The sequence below is a fragment of the Ictidomys tridecemlineatus genome, chromosome 9 (genome assembly GCF_052094955.1).
Source record: "Ictidomys tridecemlineatus isolate mIctTri1 chromosome 9, mIctTri1.hap1, whole genome shotgun sequence".
NCBI lineage: Eukaryota > Metazoa > Chordata > Mammalia > Rodentia > Sciuridae > Ictidomys > Ictidomys tridecemlineatus.
This window is the reverse complement of record NC_135485.1, coordinates 32,718,260-32,737,979: the sequence shown is the minus strand read 5'-3', so window position 1 is coordinate 32,737,979 and position 19,720 is coordinate 32,718,260. Positions and strand designations below refer to the sequence as shown.

At 35.9% G+C, this 19,720-nt stretch overlaps 1 protein-coding gene across 1 annotated transcript in view; it reads right to left on the bottom strand.

The window, feature by feature from the left end:
- The window catches only part of Grxcr1 (glutaredoxin and cysteine rich domain containing 1), a 105,957-nt gene that overhangs the window by 24,410 nt on the left and 61,827 nt on the right, over positions 1 to 19,720 (bottom strand). Inside the window, exon 2 of the mRNA XM_005319956.4 lies at positions 18,363 to 18,605. Within this exon, the coding sequence (XP_005320013.2) occupies positions 18,363 to 18,605 (243 nt within the window). The remainder of the gene's footprint in view (positions 1 to 18,362; positions 18,606 to 19,720) is intronic.

The following is a 19,720-nucleotide window of genomic DNA, read 5'->3' as shown; positions in this document are numbered from 1 at the left end:
TTGCAGAATCACGTCGGTTACAATTTGTACATACGTATATCAATTAAACTATCAATGACATATGAAAAAATTTACTCAATAAGTCATAAAAATGGCCACTAACTAAACATGGTAAGAAACTAAACTGACATAGTTTAAATTAAGGAAAAGAAACAGAAGTAAACAATATTCAGGAGGTAAAATGTAAAGTACTTAGTTACTAGGGTTTGTAATCACACCATTGTGCGGCAGGAGACAGAGAGAAGGATACATTCATCTTCTTGTCTATCTACATTTTATTAATATATTTGTTTTATTAATATACAAAAAAGTTATAGTGTCTATTAGAGTTTATGTTTTATGCAGTCAGTATGCTATTTTATCATCTTTCATAGTAACAATTTTGAAGTATATTACATATACATAATTAAGGACTACAGCCCTGTATAATAAATCTAAATGTTTTATTTTTGGTCTTCCTGTATAAATTCACAATGAAATGAATACTTGACTACAGTTTTTGAAGCAAAAATAAAACTCAATCACAAATCAGTTATTTTACTAGGATTACATAGTGCATCTCAAAACTCATAGATTATTAGTCAAGATTTCTTGATTGTGCAAACCAACAGTCCCATGTATCAAAATATACAAGTTAGAAAAACTGCAATGATTTTATTCTCCAAGTAACTCTAGGTCAAAGTTAAAGATGACTTATTAGAGTCATAAAATAGCACTGGATGTAGTAAATTTATGTCTTTGCTTTGTCCCCTGTCATTTTATAACCAAAGCTATTTCTACCCTGCCATAATGTATATTTTTAATCAGACAGTATTAGCCACAGCAGAGCAAACCACAAGTCACAAGGACAGATGACTGTAACTCTATTTATGTTAGAGATAGATGTCTATAGCACTATATCTAAAGCAGGATTTATTCACCAAATTAAATTTTCACTCCATTTCCACAGTAATTTTGCTTCTAAAGAAATAATTTTGAACCCTAAATTTCATTTTTAAAACATTCTTAAAAGTATATAATTTTTTCTGCATGCTTTTGGAGTATCATAGTTTCAACAAATAATATCCACTCTTAACTGATTAAATGACTCCTTAGATAAAGCAGCATCATGAAGAAGTCAGAAAGCTTGAGGGTGTTTATATGTGAGGTGTTTTCTGGAAGGACCCATGGCAGTCAGTAAGGCCTTTGCCTGGCATCAGTCCTGAACACATAAACCATAGTTTTGCTTCAAACACCCTCTAAGCCCTCAGATTCAATAAGAGCATATCCTTAGCTGTCTCTAAGGCTCCTGTACCTAGACTCCTGCATGAAGTTCTTCCAATTCTTTAGAGATGATACTTTGATTTGTTATGGACAAAATAATCCCCACATGTGACATGTTATTCCTTACCTTGGAAGGGAAAAAACCATGAAAAATTTAAAAGTCTTATTTACCTATTAATTTTATTGACCTAAAGAGTGGCATACATACATCCCATGTTGTTTTTAAGACAGCAGACACATGGACATTTTAATAAGATTTGCACCACATGTGCCTTTCCTCAATGCCACCAACTCATCTGTGTGCACAGGATTGCAGATACAAACTCAATGCAGCAAGGATGTGGTAAGGTAGTGACTCCTAGTGGTTGGTATACAAATGTGCAAATATCTATTTCCAGTAAAATAAAAATGGGGAAAACATAATACATGCTTCTTTGTCCTTTAAACAAAAAAGTTATTTTTTCAAGAAACATTTTTAAATAAGTCATTATTAAACCTGCAAAGAAAATACATGTAAGGATAAGCACATTTAAAGCTATAATAAAATGCATATTGTAAATTGTCCAAAGCAGAATTGATGCCTATTGTTAAAATACAACTAAAACTCAATTATTCCATTTCTGGTATTCTGTCCTAGGAACATAATTCAACAGGTAGCTCCAGTGTTATATATAAAGCATAAAAATCCCTGCATTGGAAATGTTTAATAATTTTAAATGTGTCACATGATGATATAAAGTCAAATCATATTCAATTTTAATTACAAGTACTTGGCAATAAAAAAAGTTAAATTAGATTTAACCCGCATAGTAAACATGATCCACTTATTATGAATGCCTCATATCAAAGCGGACAATTAACTTGCACAATTTACTGTCCCCACATTGTAGGAGCTGGAGCAGAGCAAGGCAACGATATGGCCCCTCATTTATTTTGGAAATTTTGATGTTCTTAGAATTGCCTAGCTCTTTATAGTAAAGTTAAACAGAAGTTCTCTTAGTTTCCCCCTGTTCATTCAGCTCTTCCTACACTGTCTTGAATAAGAAACAAGGATAGCTTTGCACTTGGACGGCCCTGTCCTCTGCCCTCCAGCTCATGACGTAGGCCCTAACTCGTCCACACTTCTTGATATCCAAAGTAATCAACAGTTGTTGCTAATCTGTAAGAGCAATATACCCTGTTTCAAGAAACGTCTTTGACCACGAATTCCTTAAACCTAGTGAAATTCTGCTGACCTGCGCTGCTACAGCCCTATAAAACATTTTCTCTGCCTGGGGATATGGCTCACATATAGCATGTACAAAGCCCTGAGTTTGATCCCCAGCACTGGGGGGAAAAAATCTCTTTTAGCAAGAAAAAGGCTCCTTCCAAGCTACCTGTTGACATTATAGAATGAGGACTTTTGCTCACGATGCCCCAATCAATTTTCTTTCACACTTCTATTTATGGAAGAGATGAAGATAGAATGGAAACAGGACCATATGTCTTTTCCACTCTCAGAACACAGCATCCATCCCAATCACTGATGCCTACTTGGATCCTAATAAGTATTTTTTTGTTGAAAATAACTGAACAGCAGATCTTAGGTTCAGAAGCTGATAAGAGAGGTTAAAGCTAAAAGTCTAGTTCCTCACTGTACCCCCCACTCTTTTTTTTTCAATTCAAGGAAGAAATGTTTCAAAGAATTAATACCCCTGGATCCAAGAAGAGAAAACAGGAGACAATGAGGAAGATGACAAGAGTGTTTCTGGGATGTTACCAAGGACATGACTCTCATGCGGCCAGGAGCACATTTTTAGCTGGTCCTAGATGGAAGGAAGGAGAAAGGAATGAAGAAAAGAAGCAGAGGTATGGTAGGAAGAATCCCACCATGAATTTACAGCAGAATTTGCTGTCTCAAAGCTAAAATGACTTGTACTGAGTTGGTGTTTACTAAAAAAAAAAAAAAAAAAAAAAAGGAAATGAGGGGGAATAAATATTACCTTCAGAAAAAAAACAACTTTTTATTAATTTTCTCTCCAAATTGGGAATGACTAAGAAATGTAAGAAATGGAAAAATACTGATTAATCAAAGGTAGCATAAAAAATTTGGCATCTTTATAAAAATATTGTAAGTCATTTTAAGGAACCCATTTCACTTATGTTTTGTATTTAAGTAATTATACTACAATCTATGAATTTTACTGCCACCCACAACAGCCTCAACTTAATATTCTGCATGTACTGACAGCTAAGAACAATGCAAAGTCATTTTCTCAACATGTCATGCACCTGGATCAAGTAAGCATTATGAGCTCCTACATTCCATTGTGGAAACAAAGACACAGGCTCTGAGGTTACCCAGGCAATAGCACGGCCCACTACGAGTATATTGAGCATAAATTTGATTTAAACTTTTTCCACCCTTGTATTACAGTTCTAAGCAAGAAAATTGTGACAGGAGGGGAAAAAAAGTTAAATTCTCTGGATCATAAAATGTTAGCAATGTTTAAAGGTAGAAAAAAATAGTTGGCATCATTATATATCTTGTAGTGTATAAAGCATAAAATCACCTTATCATCCCTGTTCTAATTATTAAGAAAATGGTAGAAGAATTGGCATTCTAATAAAATGATTATCCCAAGCTTAACTTGTAGCATTTGCTGAGCTTCATTTCGACGTTATGCTCATGGCTGTATTCTAGAATCTTCTTAGGAAAAACAATATGGATTTCTACATACGCTGGTAACATAAGTCCATGAGTCCAACTCTTTTATCCACCACTACCAGATTTTCCATGGGGAGTTGAGGAGGAATTTAAGAGTTGATTTAAAAGGTTACATCTGCATATCAGGTGCTTAAAGGAAATGTTACAAAAGGAAGGGCAGACAGCTTGGAATGTGCTGCAACTCTGCCATACAGAGGAGCCACATGTCTTGGAGGAAAAGGAAAATACCTTCAGAAGGTGTCACCAATAGTTCATCATTTAGAAGTGAGGAGCAGTAATGAGACCTCTCTGTACTGCATGGATTTTTCATTGAGGACAATATTGTCTCCAAGCAAGTGAAAATTAATTCTGGGGTGAGTAGGAATTAACCAAAAAAAAAAATATCTTTTTATATATAGTCACAGGTATATAGATCTACATATAGAACATCAATAGGGCTGATAATGAAAAATCATGAGAAATAGGTTGTACAGCACCAACTACAGAGAAAGGCTTCTGACACAAGAAACAGCAATTAACAGTGGCATGGACAGTTGGCAAAAAGTGCCCCAAGCTACTCCTGACTGCCTCACTGCAAGAGGCAGTTGATTATTGTAATTACCTCACCTGCTGTCTCCTTCCTTGTTCCCTTAAACTGCAAAGAAAAATAGTTATAGACAACATATACATAATATTATATTGTTAATATTATATTAATAAATACAACCTATGTAATAATAAAAATATATATTGTTAAATATATATTTTTATATAATGAAAATAAAATGTAGAAAAATTTTTAATAAAATATAATTACGATGGGGCTTGTGGCTCAGTGGTAGAACACTTGCCTAGCATGTGTGAGGCACTGGGTTCAATTCTCAGAACCACATATAAATAAATAAAATAAAGGCCCAGCAACAACTAGAAAAAATATTTAAAAATAGATATTTATATATAATTATATCTTTATTTACAAAAGCCACTCTTAAATTAAATTACCAAGAAGAATAAAGAATGAACAAATAAATATAAGGCAAACTAAAACAAAATACATCAATAAAATACTGAGATGTAGAATAGGCCAAGTGAGTATTAATAAACAGAAGGAAGAACTGAAGTCAAAGCACTAATTGAATGAAGGTGATTATATTACATTAATAAAAGATTAAATCAAAATAAAAGAGAGATTAGTCAAAAATATATCTCTGCACATTTAAACATACAAAGCCAAATTGACAAAAAATTAAAATATAATAGAAGATTAATAAATCACTACAAGTGTTTGAGGAAACTAGTACATTAAAATAAGATATTTGAATGATATAACTTTAAAATATATGGTATTTCTGTACATATATATGTATACATATGCAAAAACAGAGACTACATATTCTTTGCAATAAGCTATGTAAATTTTACAAAAATTTATCATACGTTAAATTGTAAAGAAAATATCAACAAACTCCAGATAATAAGCATCTCATGGAGCATATTGTCTGATCACAATGCAGTAAAATTATAAGTGGTTAAATATAAAACAAAAATATTCAGTTTCTTGGAAATTAATAAATTATCCAAAAAACATTTAGGTTAAAGAAGGAAAAATTTAAATTACCACCTACTCTAATAAAAATTTAAATCAAACTTACACATACAATGTAAATCATTTTATGAGAAAAAAATCATATCCATTCATTTTTATTCCCTAAGAAAAATAAATGAACTAATAATTCAAGAAATTGAACAATATAAATCAAAAGTATCTAAGAAAAAAGAAGAAAATAACAAAGACCAAAATCTTATAACAAGTATATACTGTGCTTTCCTGGAAACTATTGAAATTTGCAAGAAATGATTTTCTCTAATTATTAAATCAGATGTTTGCACAATCTTGAAAATATTCAGGAATCATTACTATAAATATGGAAAATGATACTATATTAATACCTCAGGATTTGTTTTACAAAGGACCCTATATTTAATAGGAAAAATGACTTGTCAGGTGCTTGCAGATAGACCATACTGCCTGAAGACACTGAGATATTTGTGGAACTCTTAGTTCTAAGAGAAAAGAGGAAGAATTTGCTTATTTCTGTACGGAAAGTGGGAAAATGACAAAGGAAGGTGAATTTAAAGAAGTCAACCATTAAAAGAAAAAAAAAAGAAAAGAAGAATTCTATATGGGGCATAATGTGATCCTTCTGGATCAAATAAAGCCCAGACATGCTTGATTAAGTGGACTTATTGTGCAAGATAATGAAGTTCTACTTCCAGATTACTGTAGGATAAAACAGGAGTAGTCCATAGGGGCCCAACAGCACAGAGGTAGAAGCATACTCATGGAAATCAAATGGAGTAATTTGCATTATTATAGGTTGTTATGGGCTAAACTGTGCCTCTGCCCCCTTCCAAAATTCTCTTAAGCCCTTACATTGAATGTGACTCTGATATGAAATGATTTATCCCTGAGAGACTCATCTGCTGGAGGTTTGGTTTGCAGTGTGGTTATATTGAGGTGATAGAACCTGTAAGAGCAGGACCTAGTGGAAGTATTTAGGTTGTGAGGCTATGACTACATGGATGGATTAATGCTATGTTTTGGGAGCAAGTCAAGTCTGTCAAAGGCACATTTAGTTCCCACAATATCTGTGTCTGCCCACTCTGGTTCCCTCCTGCCTATATTGCCCTGTGATCTTTTCCACATGTGTTTCTATCATTGTGATCCCATCCACCATGAATCCTTCACCAAAGCTAAGACAATGCCAATGTCTTGTTCTTGAAGCTTCAGAATTGTGAACCAAATAGACCTCTTTCTTTAGAAAGTAACCAGCTTCAAGTATTTTATTATAGCAACACAAGATGGGCTAAAACTATATTTCAAGATAGGGCTTTTAAAGAGATAAAGTTAAATAAGTTCATAAAGTTGGGGCCAATTAAGTGGTATATGATCAGAGAGAAAAGGTGAGTGTGAGCTGCCCTTATCAGGAGAAGACTTCTTGAAGCAGCAGGATTCCACTCTTTCATAATCCATTTCTCCATAGATCTAACTCAGCTTTTCTGACTTGGTGACCTTGAGTGTGTTAGTTAAGTTCACTCTACTTTGGTTTTCCCATCTACAGAAGGGGACAATCAAAGGCTAGGCTCTGTTTCAGGAAGCTCACACTGACCTTTCCTCCTCTGATCTTTGTTTAGTTGATTAAAACAAAATAAAGAAAGAAAGAAAAAAAAAACCACAACAACCCTATCTTGCACGGGGGCACTATATTTACCACATCTTGTCAGTCTTAGAAGTTTCTAGTAAGAAAGATCGCACAGTTTTCAAGGCTCCTGGATGCTCAAAAAACCCAGGCAACATATGATAGATTCTTATCCGTTTGTCAACTAGAACTTCACAGTTTGTCAACTAGAACTTCACAAACTATTCACTGACTGAAAGAAGTTCTGGAAAATGTACCCAGTTTTCCTCTACAAAAGAAAAATGGACCTACTACTGAACATTTAGCTAGATTTTTATTCCAGTTTTCTAATAATTTATCATAGTATATTTTGAAATATGATCTTTTGAATCTAGAGGAAAACATGAAAGACTATTTATTGTCAATAATCTCTCTTTAACCTGAACTCTGCCCTACCCAAAAGAGAAACAGTAGACCAAACTTGGCAGTCCTCTGGACAGGGCATATTTTATTTTTTATTGTACCTTTTGCCTGAGAAATGACTGAAATTCTGTGTCATTCTGCATCAGTGCTTTCAGTTAGTGACAGAAGGAATTGATTTATTTCTCATTTTGACTTGTAAAAAAATCTGGAAATGTAGGTCTTGTCCTATTTTCCCCAGCCACAGAACACAGTTGAGCGGAGGATGGATTCTCAGCAAGCACCCAGCTGCAGACAGCATTCAGTACCCCAGATCTTCAGGTCACCTTCTTATGCCCTGTCTAGAATCATTCAAGAAGAGACTAGAAGACTGAATCCCAGGATCACTCATTTCAAGCTCCAGAGCACACAGCACACTTCAGGAAATTTGTGACATCTGAGGATCCATTGAGAACACTAAGGGGCTCTCCTGCCAGATGTAGGCTCTGACACAGTTTGTCCTTTGGCAGCCACAGTGGAAGATAGGCAGCAAGGAAACTGGTTACCATCAGCCTTGAGCTAAGCGGTCAGACAAGCCTAATAGAACCTTCTGTCCTTAGACACTGACACTTTGTAGAAGTCTAAATTGATCTGAAACTCCTTCAGGATAACATTCTGAGTCTCCAGAGATCTTTGATCTTGCATTTTATCACCTAGACCTTTCCTACAATTGAATTGAATCACAACTCTTCAGAAGGAACCAAAGAATTTTTAAAGTCAGGTGTGGCCAAGATTTGTTCTTTTTCAAAGCCTCCTGCTGGGAAAACACTAGGCCTAGAATCAGAGGCATATTTTCACTCCTTTTTAAAACCTGATTCATTTGCAAAGCACAGTTCAAAAGCTACTTTCTTAGAATCAACCCCATTGTCCTAGTTAAAGTGTATTTGTCTCATTTTTTTTCCTAAATAAACTTTTTTTTTCACCATTAATTTAGCACATAGCACAACTAGCAGAGCCTGTGGTGAGGTGGTGTGTGTCCATATGGTCCACCCCCACCTTCCCAAACCCTACACAAGCATTCCTTAAGTTTGGAGGCTAGACAGCAGGGACTGTGTGCTTAAAATCTGTGACCCTCTAGAACATTGTAAAATGCTGTACAGACAGAATGCTCGCTGTTTGCTCCATGACTATATAGCCTGTTCCTTCTGGGATTTTTCAGGGTAAATAATTTCTAATTTACCCTGTAGGCTATGCAAAAACATATTCACCTGCCTCATCTGATTAGCAATCACTGGTCTCCACCCAGATTAACAGAAGCACCCAAGTGCCAGAGATATACAAAAATAATAATAATATAACATTAATTTAAAAACTGCACACATTCATTTTTATTTTTCCCCAAGTTATTCAAAGGAAAATTTCAGTTTGTTTTATTTTTTTAAAACCTTTCAAAGGAAATTATGTAAAATGAATAGAAGAATGTATAGAGGATACAGCTGGCATTGGGAGAAGAGCCTGAAATCCTTCTCACTTACATTACCCATCAGGTTCATCCAAAGGAACGGCTGGGGGAAGCTCAGAGGCACCACCAAAAGCCACTAAAAAAGCATAAATTCTGAACCAGCCCCCTTGATGCCTCAGATGGACACATGAATCAGGGAGAGATGCTGGGAGCCAAAACAAGTGGACGAGCACTAGCCCTTGTTGATATCTTGCAAGGTCACACCCAAAGAGGCAGCACACAGGAGCCCTGTCTCAGCCTTGCAGGCTTGCCACTGGACAGGTGGTTTGCTTCATTTTATTCATTATATTCATTCTCTGAGTCTAACCCGGAGAATAAACACCATCAGGATCAAACATATGGCCAGGTCTTTAGCTTAATTTTTGTTTATGGAGAGAGAAGTACCTTGGGCAGAGCTCAATCAAACCAGGAGTCCAAGGAGTGATTAAAAACAAAGCCAAACCACAGTGAGTGCATCCTGATCCTACCTGGGCATAAGCATGCCTGCGGCGTGGCTCAGAAGCTTTGCTCTCTCAAATCCCTGTGTGAGATGTTTGCTCAGCTGTAATTACATATAACATCATAGTAACAAACTTGATGGTTAGAGAAAAGGGGTCCTAAGGCCCAAAATCTCTCAGAAAAAAAATCCATGTATTTTCCATTTACTATTTTCCATTCAAAAGATAAATGAAGGTTTTAAATATCTGATTCAAGATTAGGCATAAAATAGTAAAATATTTATTATATTTCTTTTAAACTTTTGAATTATCCATTTAAAATTGCTCCTCTTAATTCTTAATTTTCTTAAAGGAAATCTGGATTTGAAACTTTGCATGTAATCTATATGGTTAAGACATGTAATTTTAATTGGGCTCTACAAAAGATATATCACAAATGATTTCTTTTATTTCCATGTGTTTTCTTACACATTTAATGTGTTTTCTTATATTGTGAGAGCCCTCTGGTGGCTGAGAAGACACTAAATCTCTAGGCTCATAAGAATATAAACAGAGTTCATTACCAACCAAAGCTTTTCTTTATGAAGATACTGATTTTAAGTTCTATTAAAAATGGATGCTTTTTAAAATTTCTATTGCAGGGCCAAGTGGTGCAAACCTGAAATCCCAACAACTCAGAAAGCTAAAGCAGAAAGATTGCAAGTTCAAGGCCTACCTCAGCAACTTAGCAATGCCCTAAGCAACTTAGTGAGACCTCTCTCAAAATAAAATGGCTGGGGATGTAACTCAGTGGTAAAATACCCCTGAGTTCAATCCCTGGTACAAAAAAAAAATCTATGAACTTCCATTTACTTTATTTTTATTCATTAATTCATTTTTTATTCATTTTTTAGGATTAAAAAGGACATTTTCAAATACTTACAGAATATTTAAATCCAAATAAGAAAACATTAAGTATACACAAATACATTTTCTCCTCAATCAGATTGAGAATGATTAATGACTTAGTAAGTTGAGATACAGGTAAATTGTAGGTAATTAAATTTGTGGTCAAGTTGCAATAGACACAACTGCTTTATACTTTTCTTAGTGTTTAGGTCCAGAGGACCAACTATAAGACTTAAATTTTGACTTATTATACAAATTTTAAAATAATGAACCTACTAGACAATTTACAAGTATCTGGCAGGTGAAACTGAGAATGTCAAGTCTTGATCTAATATGATAAAAGAGGTAAACCTTTGAAATGATACAGACAGAATATAGACTCTTTTTTATTAATTTGTAATACAAAGTATGTGGAGGAAACTATTCCTAGGAATATTTAATGTCTGCACGCCTCAAAAGTTCTCTCTCTTTAATTGACTCTGAGTTTCAGGAGTGAAAATTGAATTGTACATAAAGAGGTTACTGCTATTGACTTTTCATGTCATTGAATTAACCGCAGCTTCCAAAATATGAGATAAGGAAATTGTAGCCATAGTATTTCTGCATTTCTTCTATGAGGGAAGACTTGAGGGAAAAGATGACAAATAAATCTGTGACACTGCAGGTAAAGATTTGATCAATGGACCCAAAGTATCTCAAAATACTGTTTTTTTATGCTGGAAAATTACTAAAGGAACAAAATGATGGTGTGCTGATAGTGGAAATTTGAAGGGAATCTGGTACTTTGATTAAAATCTACAAAACTGAGCTTTCAATGCCAAACTGTCCCAAAAACATTTCATGGGCTGATGAGGTATTAAAGCATTTAACTGAATTTGGTCAATCAAAAGTATACAATCCTCCAACATGAAAACATTGGCAAAAACCAGGATTAGATAATATCAAAATCCTGCACTTTAGTAGATTGTTACAGGAATTGTGTGAGTACCCCTATGGTGTGATGTTAGTGTGCCTCTCATCAACACATGGGGTCTATTTCCATCTTGAATCTGGACTTCATTATGTGACCTGCTCTAATCAATGGAGAAAAGCAAATATGATACAAGCATCATCTTGAAATGTGCTTGAGCATTGTGGTTTGCCTCTTTCAAACCCCTTAACCACCATTTAACATGTCCCAGACATTCTGTTCAAGAAGAGACTTGGAAAAAAACTTGAGGTGCCAATCTCAAGATATGTAACTGAAGTCATCCTATGTCATTCAGCTCTGGCCAAGCCACCAGCAGACTACAGAGAGCAGCCAAATTCCACCAACATTGCAACCTATGAAAACAATTGTTTTCAGCCACTAAGATTTGAGTAGTTTGTTATATAACAAAAACTAACAAATATGTCTACATCTTAACACCCAAACCTTAACCATGGTTTGTTCCAGTCCATGCTACTTTTCTTTGGTGATGAAGATTGAGACATTAGCTTCCCGATCTAAGGAATGATACCAGCACCAGAAAGAAACTTGATCCTTGAGGACTTAATCATTGCACAGTAACAACACACACATGAGAAAAAAACTTGGAAAAAGTGTAGTAAAATATAACCCAAAACCATGAAGATATGGAATCTATCTTGAAAAACAATCTATGTGAAATTTACATGAAAATTTTGACTTGTCCCAGATTCATTTGATCAAATATATGTCATAGCTATTTAAAGTCAATCTGGTCTCCTTTATAGGAGGGATAGAAACCATTTTCAGGGAGATTGGCTCTGGATGCTATAAAGACCAGAGTAGAGAATAATTAAGATGTGGAGGTTCAAAACACCATGGAGTTAGAGTTTAGGGAACCATGTAGAAAACATGTCAATATTCTTGTAAAAAAAAAAAGTTAGTTATTAGAACAAAGAAACACTTTCTATTTATATTGGTCCACGAAAAAGAATCGGGACCAATTCACAAGATTCACAACATGTGTCATCCATTCAAAATGACCAAGAGGCTGTTGTGATTTGAGTGTAATCTGAAGTCCCCTAAACGTCCAAATGTAAATTTTGTTTCCTATGGTGATGGTACCAGGAGGTGCTCTGGATCTTTAAGAGGTGGAAGCTAGTCCTTAGGTAATGTGGGTGTGCCTTCAAAGGGGATGATAGAACTGCAGTATCTCTCAGCCCCTCTCCGTCCAGGTTCAAGATATGACTGCTCTGCTCCCACATGCAATCTTGCCATGATGTGCCTCCATCTGCCACAATCACCAGAATTAAGCTGATGCTGATGCCATATATTCAAGCATTCAAAAGTATGAACTAAATAAATCTTTTCTCTTTAGAAGTTAGTGCCTCAGGCATTTCATCCTAGTTATGTGAAGCTAATTAATACAAAGAAATAGAAGTAGAAGAATGTGGCTTATAATGAGGAAAAGTATCAATCAATTAAATCATACTAGAATTGGCACAGATATTAGAATTACTAGACAAGGGAGCATGTTTCTGCCCAGCCCCTTCTCTTGCTCTCTCTCTCTGTGCTTCCTGGCTGCCATGAGGTGAGCATCTCAATACCACAACATCTCTCCACCATGATATTCTGTCTCACCACCAGCTGAAAGCAATGGAATAAGCTGACTGTGAACTGAAATCTCTGAAACTATGAGCCTAAATAAACTTTTCTTCCTTTGAACTGTTATTCTCAGATATTTTGTCATAGTGATGAAAATCAAGCTAACTCAGTACTCCGTGGTATTTACCCAAAAGAGCTGAAAATTTATGTTTACAATAACCTTTATATTCATTTTTTATTTACTAGAGATTTATTCATTATTACCAAATTGTAGAAGCAACCAAGATGCCCTTCAGTTGGAAAATGCACAAATAAGCTTTGGCACATCTAGACAATAAAATATTTCTCAGCATTAAAAAGAAATGAGCTATCCAGCCATGAAAAGACATGGAGGAAACTAAAATGCACATTACTTAATTTTAAAAAGCCAATCTAGAATCTATGTACTGTTTATTTCCACTTATACACCCTTCTGGAAAAGGCAAAACTATGGAGACAGCAAAAAGATCAGTAGTTGCTTGTAGTGGAAGCATAATTTTTTTAGATAGTACATGATTTTTTTAGTATAGTACCCCAAATGGTACTATAATGGTAAACACATGTTATTATAAGTTTTTAATGGCATATGCATTTTTTTTTGCAGTGTTGGGGATCAAATCCAGGATCTTTTGCATGTTAGGTAGGTGTTCTACCCCCAAGCTATGCTCACAATCCTTATCACTATAAGTTTATCCAAATTCTTAGAATGTACATGTAAAAAGTAAACTGTCAGATAAACTATGGTGTTTGGATAATAATGATAAGTCAATGTAGGTTCATCAGTGTAACAGATGTATCATTTGTTGGGGGATGTGGATGATGGAGGAAGCTGTACATGTGATCCAAGTTATATGGGAAATCTCTATAACTTCTGCTCAATTTTACTATGAACCTAAAATTACTTCTTTAAAAAATTGAGTCTATTTTTAAAAATTGTACTTATAAAGATAAAATTACCATGTCTGAGATAAAAAATAATATACTGCTGGGATTAATAAAATATTAGACATTATGGAAGATAAGATCAGGGACTGAGGAGATACAGCAATAGAAACTACACAGAATGAAATGAATTGTGCTATGGAACAAACTCCAGCAGCCTAATCCTCATATAAATGGAGCCCTTGAGGAAGAAGAGAAAAAGGAGGAGATGAAATGTTTGAAAAAAATAATAGCTGAAAAATTTCCAAATTTGACCAAAAAAAAAAAAAACCCCAAAGATAATATTCAAGAATCCTGTGAAATTTAGGCACACCAAAACAAAGTTGTTTTAAAACATATGGTAATCAAGTAGGTCTGTTTACACCAGCATCATCAAAAAGAGGTGGGGAATATGTTATACCACAATGTTATAAGATCACCATGTGATAGAACATTTTTATCTTCCTTATAACCTTATGGGACCACCATGGTATATGTGGTCTGTCCTTAAACATCATTAAGTGGTACATGACTGTACATTCTGAAAGAAGTAGTAGGTTCATGAGTATACACATTTGTCAAAACTTGTTGAATTATATACTTTTTGTTGTTGGAGACAGGGTCTCACTATATTTCCCAGGCTAGTCTCAAACTCCTCTTCACAGGTGATCCTCCTGCCTTAGCTCCAGTGTGAGGAGTATAGGTGTTGCCACTAGACAAGACTGGATTATGTCCTTGAATGGGCACAAGTCTACCCCAATAAAGTTGCATTTAAAATAATAAATGAAAACAGCATATCTGGCAGATGCTGTGATTTGGCTCACTCAATAATCAATCCAATTTTGTTCCAGAAGTTCTTATTGTACTTCAGAGGCTAGAAAACCAAAAAGCACATTTTCCAGATTCCCTCATGTTAAGAATGGAGCTTATTTAGTAAACACAGATCAAATAAACTTACTGAAGACTATATTTAGGAATAGAGTTGAGTATTGGGAAGGGCAGAGAACAAATAGCCCTTTCTGCTGGTGTGAGTCACAGCCAAGGCAGTGAGTCTCTGGAGCTGGTCCATGCTTCTTAATGGAGGCAGGAGCTGCCTTGGGGACCCATCTCAGCTGAAAAGTTTTGTGAGTAGTCCTTAGAAATGGGCCTAGACTCTATTTCTAGTCCATAAATTAGTTATGCTCAATAATAATTACCTTCTTTCTTCAATGGAACAATATAGTTAAATAGATGGGGAAATATCACAGTCACAATATCAGCTAGTATAAGACACTTATCAATGGTCCTTCTATGACTCACTGATACCAGACACTCCACTTAAGTACTTTCTGTTTATAGCTCCATCCAATGAAGTTTTCGTGGATTTCCATTGTAGACTTCTGTGGTTGGTCCAGACACATCATCATTTCTGACCTATTTCCCAATACAATTTCTAAGAACTTTTGTCTAAACTATTGGATCTTTTTGTGGAAATATTTTCCGATGCCAAAACTACAGAACAGTGGCTCCAAGCCCATTCCAACTTGAATTCCTCTCTCCCCACATTGCAGCATTCCAAGGTAGTGTTGATTTGTCTTCTAAAGTAATTCCTTTCCTTTGACTGTTCCCATCTTTAGTTTTAAGTTTGGTGGAGGATGGGAGTCAGGAAAAAGAGCTTCCTTCCTTGTCAGCTCTTCTGTTCTTTCTCATTGAACTCCTTGTCTTCACTTGGAGGAAGATAACTGGCTTCCTCCAGCGCCAGACTCCTGGGGTGGGTAGCAAGAACAGTAGGACAGTGAAGGAGGTGCAAAATGTTCTCCTGCTGTCCCAATCCCCTCCAGGTGTCCCTTGCCTCTGCTTCCAGGTGCCGCTCATTCTGTCTCTATCTATTCACTTCATTTTCTAAAGAAAACTCTTGTCTAGATGATTCACACATCTTGAGTTTTCTCACCCACCTAAATGTAAACTCAATCGAATAGCTTCACGTGACTGTTGAAAACATCACAAATGTTAGGGAAATTACCAACATCACTTTAGTTTCCTGAAAGCCATGTTTCACCACATGCCAAAACCCAGCAGAGGGCATCCTTCCATTTCAGATGCATGAGCAGCAGGAAAAAGGCTCCACAATGCCAGCACTGGATTCCTTGACAACTGAACACTGGGATTTCAATAATGGGGCTGTTGTAGTTGAAGGGGAGGTATGTTTTATAAGTCATTTTTTATTATGTAAGTTATCATTTGCCATTTTGAATTGTAGGTTTAGCAGTAACACAAAACTAAAAGGAGAAAAAAAATAATCTGTTTCTGGACTCTTTCCAGGCTTGGAGCATTGGATTCAAATTGCATTATCAGGGAGGTTGCACCTGCATGACACTTTCACCCCAAGTTTACTAAGTGTGCAAATAAAGTGATCACAGAGAAAAGGCAATTGAAAGGGGAACATGTGCCCAACGTCATTGGTCCACTGCACTTTTCCATGCCCCCAGCTGAAAGAGCAGGACAGGCATTACAGTCTGTTACAGTGCCTCAGAAGAAGGAAGGAAGGAAGTCTGAGGTTTCTGGATGGGAACAGGCATGGTCAAGAGCAGTCTATAGGGTGGGGTCAACCTGTGTGTGAGGTTTCGTACAAATCCAATGAGAAACATCTTTTCTTGTCAGAATTTTTCCTGAGTTGAAAGACGAATGCCTACAGCCCTGGTAAGTTATATTCTCCCTGATGTGATTGAGTTTATCAGATCCTTTCTTTATGGATGAAAGTCAGGAGGGGGAGGAAAGAACATGAGAAAGCAATGCAGCATAATCCACCCATCCTGTCAACCCAGCCTTATGTGGGCACCCAATTAGTGCCTAGCCTGCTGGAAGCATTAAGACAGAATCATCAAAGAGCCCCAAACCCTTTTCCTCCAGATGATGTTCCAGAAAGCAGGGGTTTGGAATGTCAAATCTAACATTGTGTCATGGCCCTGCCTCTTGGCCAGCTTTGTCACTTGAAGCAGAGAAATTAATCTTTTCTTTTGCAAAACAAGGATAATCATTAGTGTTTCTTGAAAACCCAATTACTTAGGCATAGAAACTAAGTACATATATGTATTATTTCATAAAATCCTTACCATCAGCCTGTGAGATAAGCTCTATTATTATTCTCATTTTGTAAATGAGGAAACCAACAAGCAGTCACAAGTTACATATCAGAACAGGAATTTTAATAAGGCTACCTACCCAATACCAGTGTTCCCCTCTTAACCAGTGTGCTGTCCAAGTTATCATGAGGATTAGATAAGATGACTGGTGGAAACATGAGGGCACAGTATAGTGTTGTTATTATTATTACTATCATTAGTTTTTATCACTATTATTATGGTTTTCTGGAGCCTAAGGGTATATATTGAAATACACTAAAAACAGGATCAATGCTTCAAAATTCCTCTACTCCAAAATGTAGCTGATGCTCTTTGGTTAAAATAAGAGTACATAATGTCCTTACTATGGAATTACAACTGCTTGGCATTTATCTTTCCATTAGAGGATAGGCTGCCTCTAACAGGTACGGCTGTATTTGAGATATGAGAACACACATTCCCTGAAACAGAACACAATCCTCTCCTGCTCTGGATTTCTCCATCTCCTCTGGAAAGCTAAAGGTTAAAGTCAGAAGCTAGACAAAACCAAGGTGCAAGTACCCTTCACAGTCTCTGTTCTATGATAAAGGATCATGTCATCTGCTGCTGCTCTCAATGAGTGTTGGTTTCCCTTGGTGCTGTCTCCTTTTCCAGACGGCACTTCCCCAAGCCCTTGCCTTGGGCTTCTTACCCAAGCATGCTCACAGATCACTGGGGGTCAATTACACTTAACAGTATTATTCAAAGAGAAATAAATTAGATATATTTTATTTCCTGCTCTGAGAGTTCTCTCTGCTTACTTCAAGCTTGAATTTATGTTTCACACTGCACTACAAAAACCAAGAATAATTTTAATTATTTATTATTTCAATAATAATTTATTTAAAAAATTATTATTTTGATAATAAACAAGCAGATAAAATTCAGATCCCATGCCCCATTTTCTATCTATCTCATTTCAAGATTGTCATCTCAGGTTCATTGGGTAAGAAACTGGGTGTTTGATAATAGGGTGTTAAGAGAACACAAATGCATAAGCCTCTCATTTTTCTGATTTGTAATGAAAGAAAAGGTAGTTTTATCCCACGTCAATCTTCACATTGCAAAATTCAAGTAACCTGAACATTTAAAAAATGTATTCAAAAATGCAATTTCGTGCTGATTTTATGTCGCTGTACTTTTGTAAGGCTGAACATGGTAACAGCACATCATTTGGGACAGACATAAATGCTTCAATCTCTTTGGTTAGAGCTTCAAAAAATATCACGTGTCCCGGTAGTTATGTTGCAAGTCATCTTGTTAGATAAGCTTACATATTTCTCTCAACACTGTTTGGGGTCTATGACAAAGGATCTCTTCCTTGGCTGAGTACTTACCCCGAGATAATTGCCATCAATGAACACCACAGGGAGGGATGGAGCTTCCGAAACTCGCCGGCACCTTTCATCTAACTCTTTTCCATATTCACCATTCAGAGCTATGTTTTTCTCTTCAAATTTTACTCGATGGTTTTGGAAGATCTTTCTAACCAGTTCACATCTCTCGAAGGTTGTCCTCACCACTCGGAGACAAGTGGTATAAATCACTATGCGGTCAAATTCTAGGTCAGTTGATGGTTGCTGAAGGGGAAAAAAATTGCAGTGTAAACACATATCTTTTACTTTCCCACATCTTATTATCATCAGAAAATTAGCAAGTATATTATACAAACAACATGCAATAAAAGTTGAATGGGTACCTTATTTATAAAGACTTGTTTTTTTCTAAGTTAGAATATTTGTAATTGATATATAGGACTTCTAATATCATTTAAATGACACAATATAATTTCTTTCCTTTCAAGTAATGTCCTATCTGAAGATTGGCAAAGTCTCAAACAAGATGCAACATGGTGAATTATGTAGGAATGGCTGAATTATTTCTGATGTTTTCTAGCAATTTCTATATCTGTGCCTTAAACACAAAGTATACTGAATAGAAAAGTTTAGACGTTTTAACCAGTTGGAAATTCTTTTACATATCAACTTAGTGAATTTTCATTGTCTTTTGAGCCAGACTTTCCTGGGAATAATAAGAGCTCCCTCATAAGGTAAGGTAGCACAGTACAGGTAAATGTGCTCTATTGAGTGTCGGGGCTGCAAGGTGCAGTCTCTGCCACAAGGAATGGACCAGAAAGGGAGTGCACAGAAGCCAACAGAAGTGAACCCAGAGTTGCAGCCAGGTACCTAAACAAAACAAAAAAGAATTCAGACATCAAGGAAGTGGAGGAAAATAACATTCAAAACTAAGGCAAATAGCGCTGTATGGGAGAATCTCCGTTTCCTGCTAAATCAGGAATCAGTTACTGCTGGCCTGGGAAACTCCACAGCACTGCTAGAGTGAGCTACGGGGCCATACTGGGGCAAGGCCAGCAGGAAAGCTCCTCTTTGTCCTTATCACAGGCTTACTGAAAGAGACTGAATAGGACATAACTATACCCTGAAGCCAAGAAATTCTTGAGAATTCACAGGGCTGTGGTTGTTAAAAATGTAGCCTTACAGTGTGTCGTAACTATGCTGTATATCAAAGAAATTTTTTAAAGTTTCCATCCTAAACCTCAAATCATGTAATTAAAAATGTGCCTGTTTGTTTGTGACCTAATTATAATTCTTTTATTAATAAAAGGTAATGGGAAAACACTCTTTATTAGGCTGATGGCCAGACCTACATTTAATTTTCCTGCATTCTATGAGAA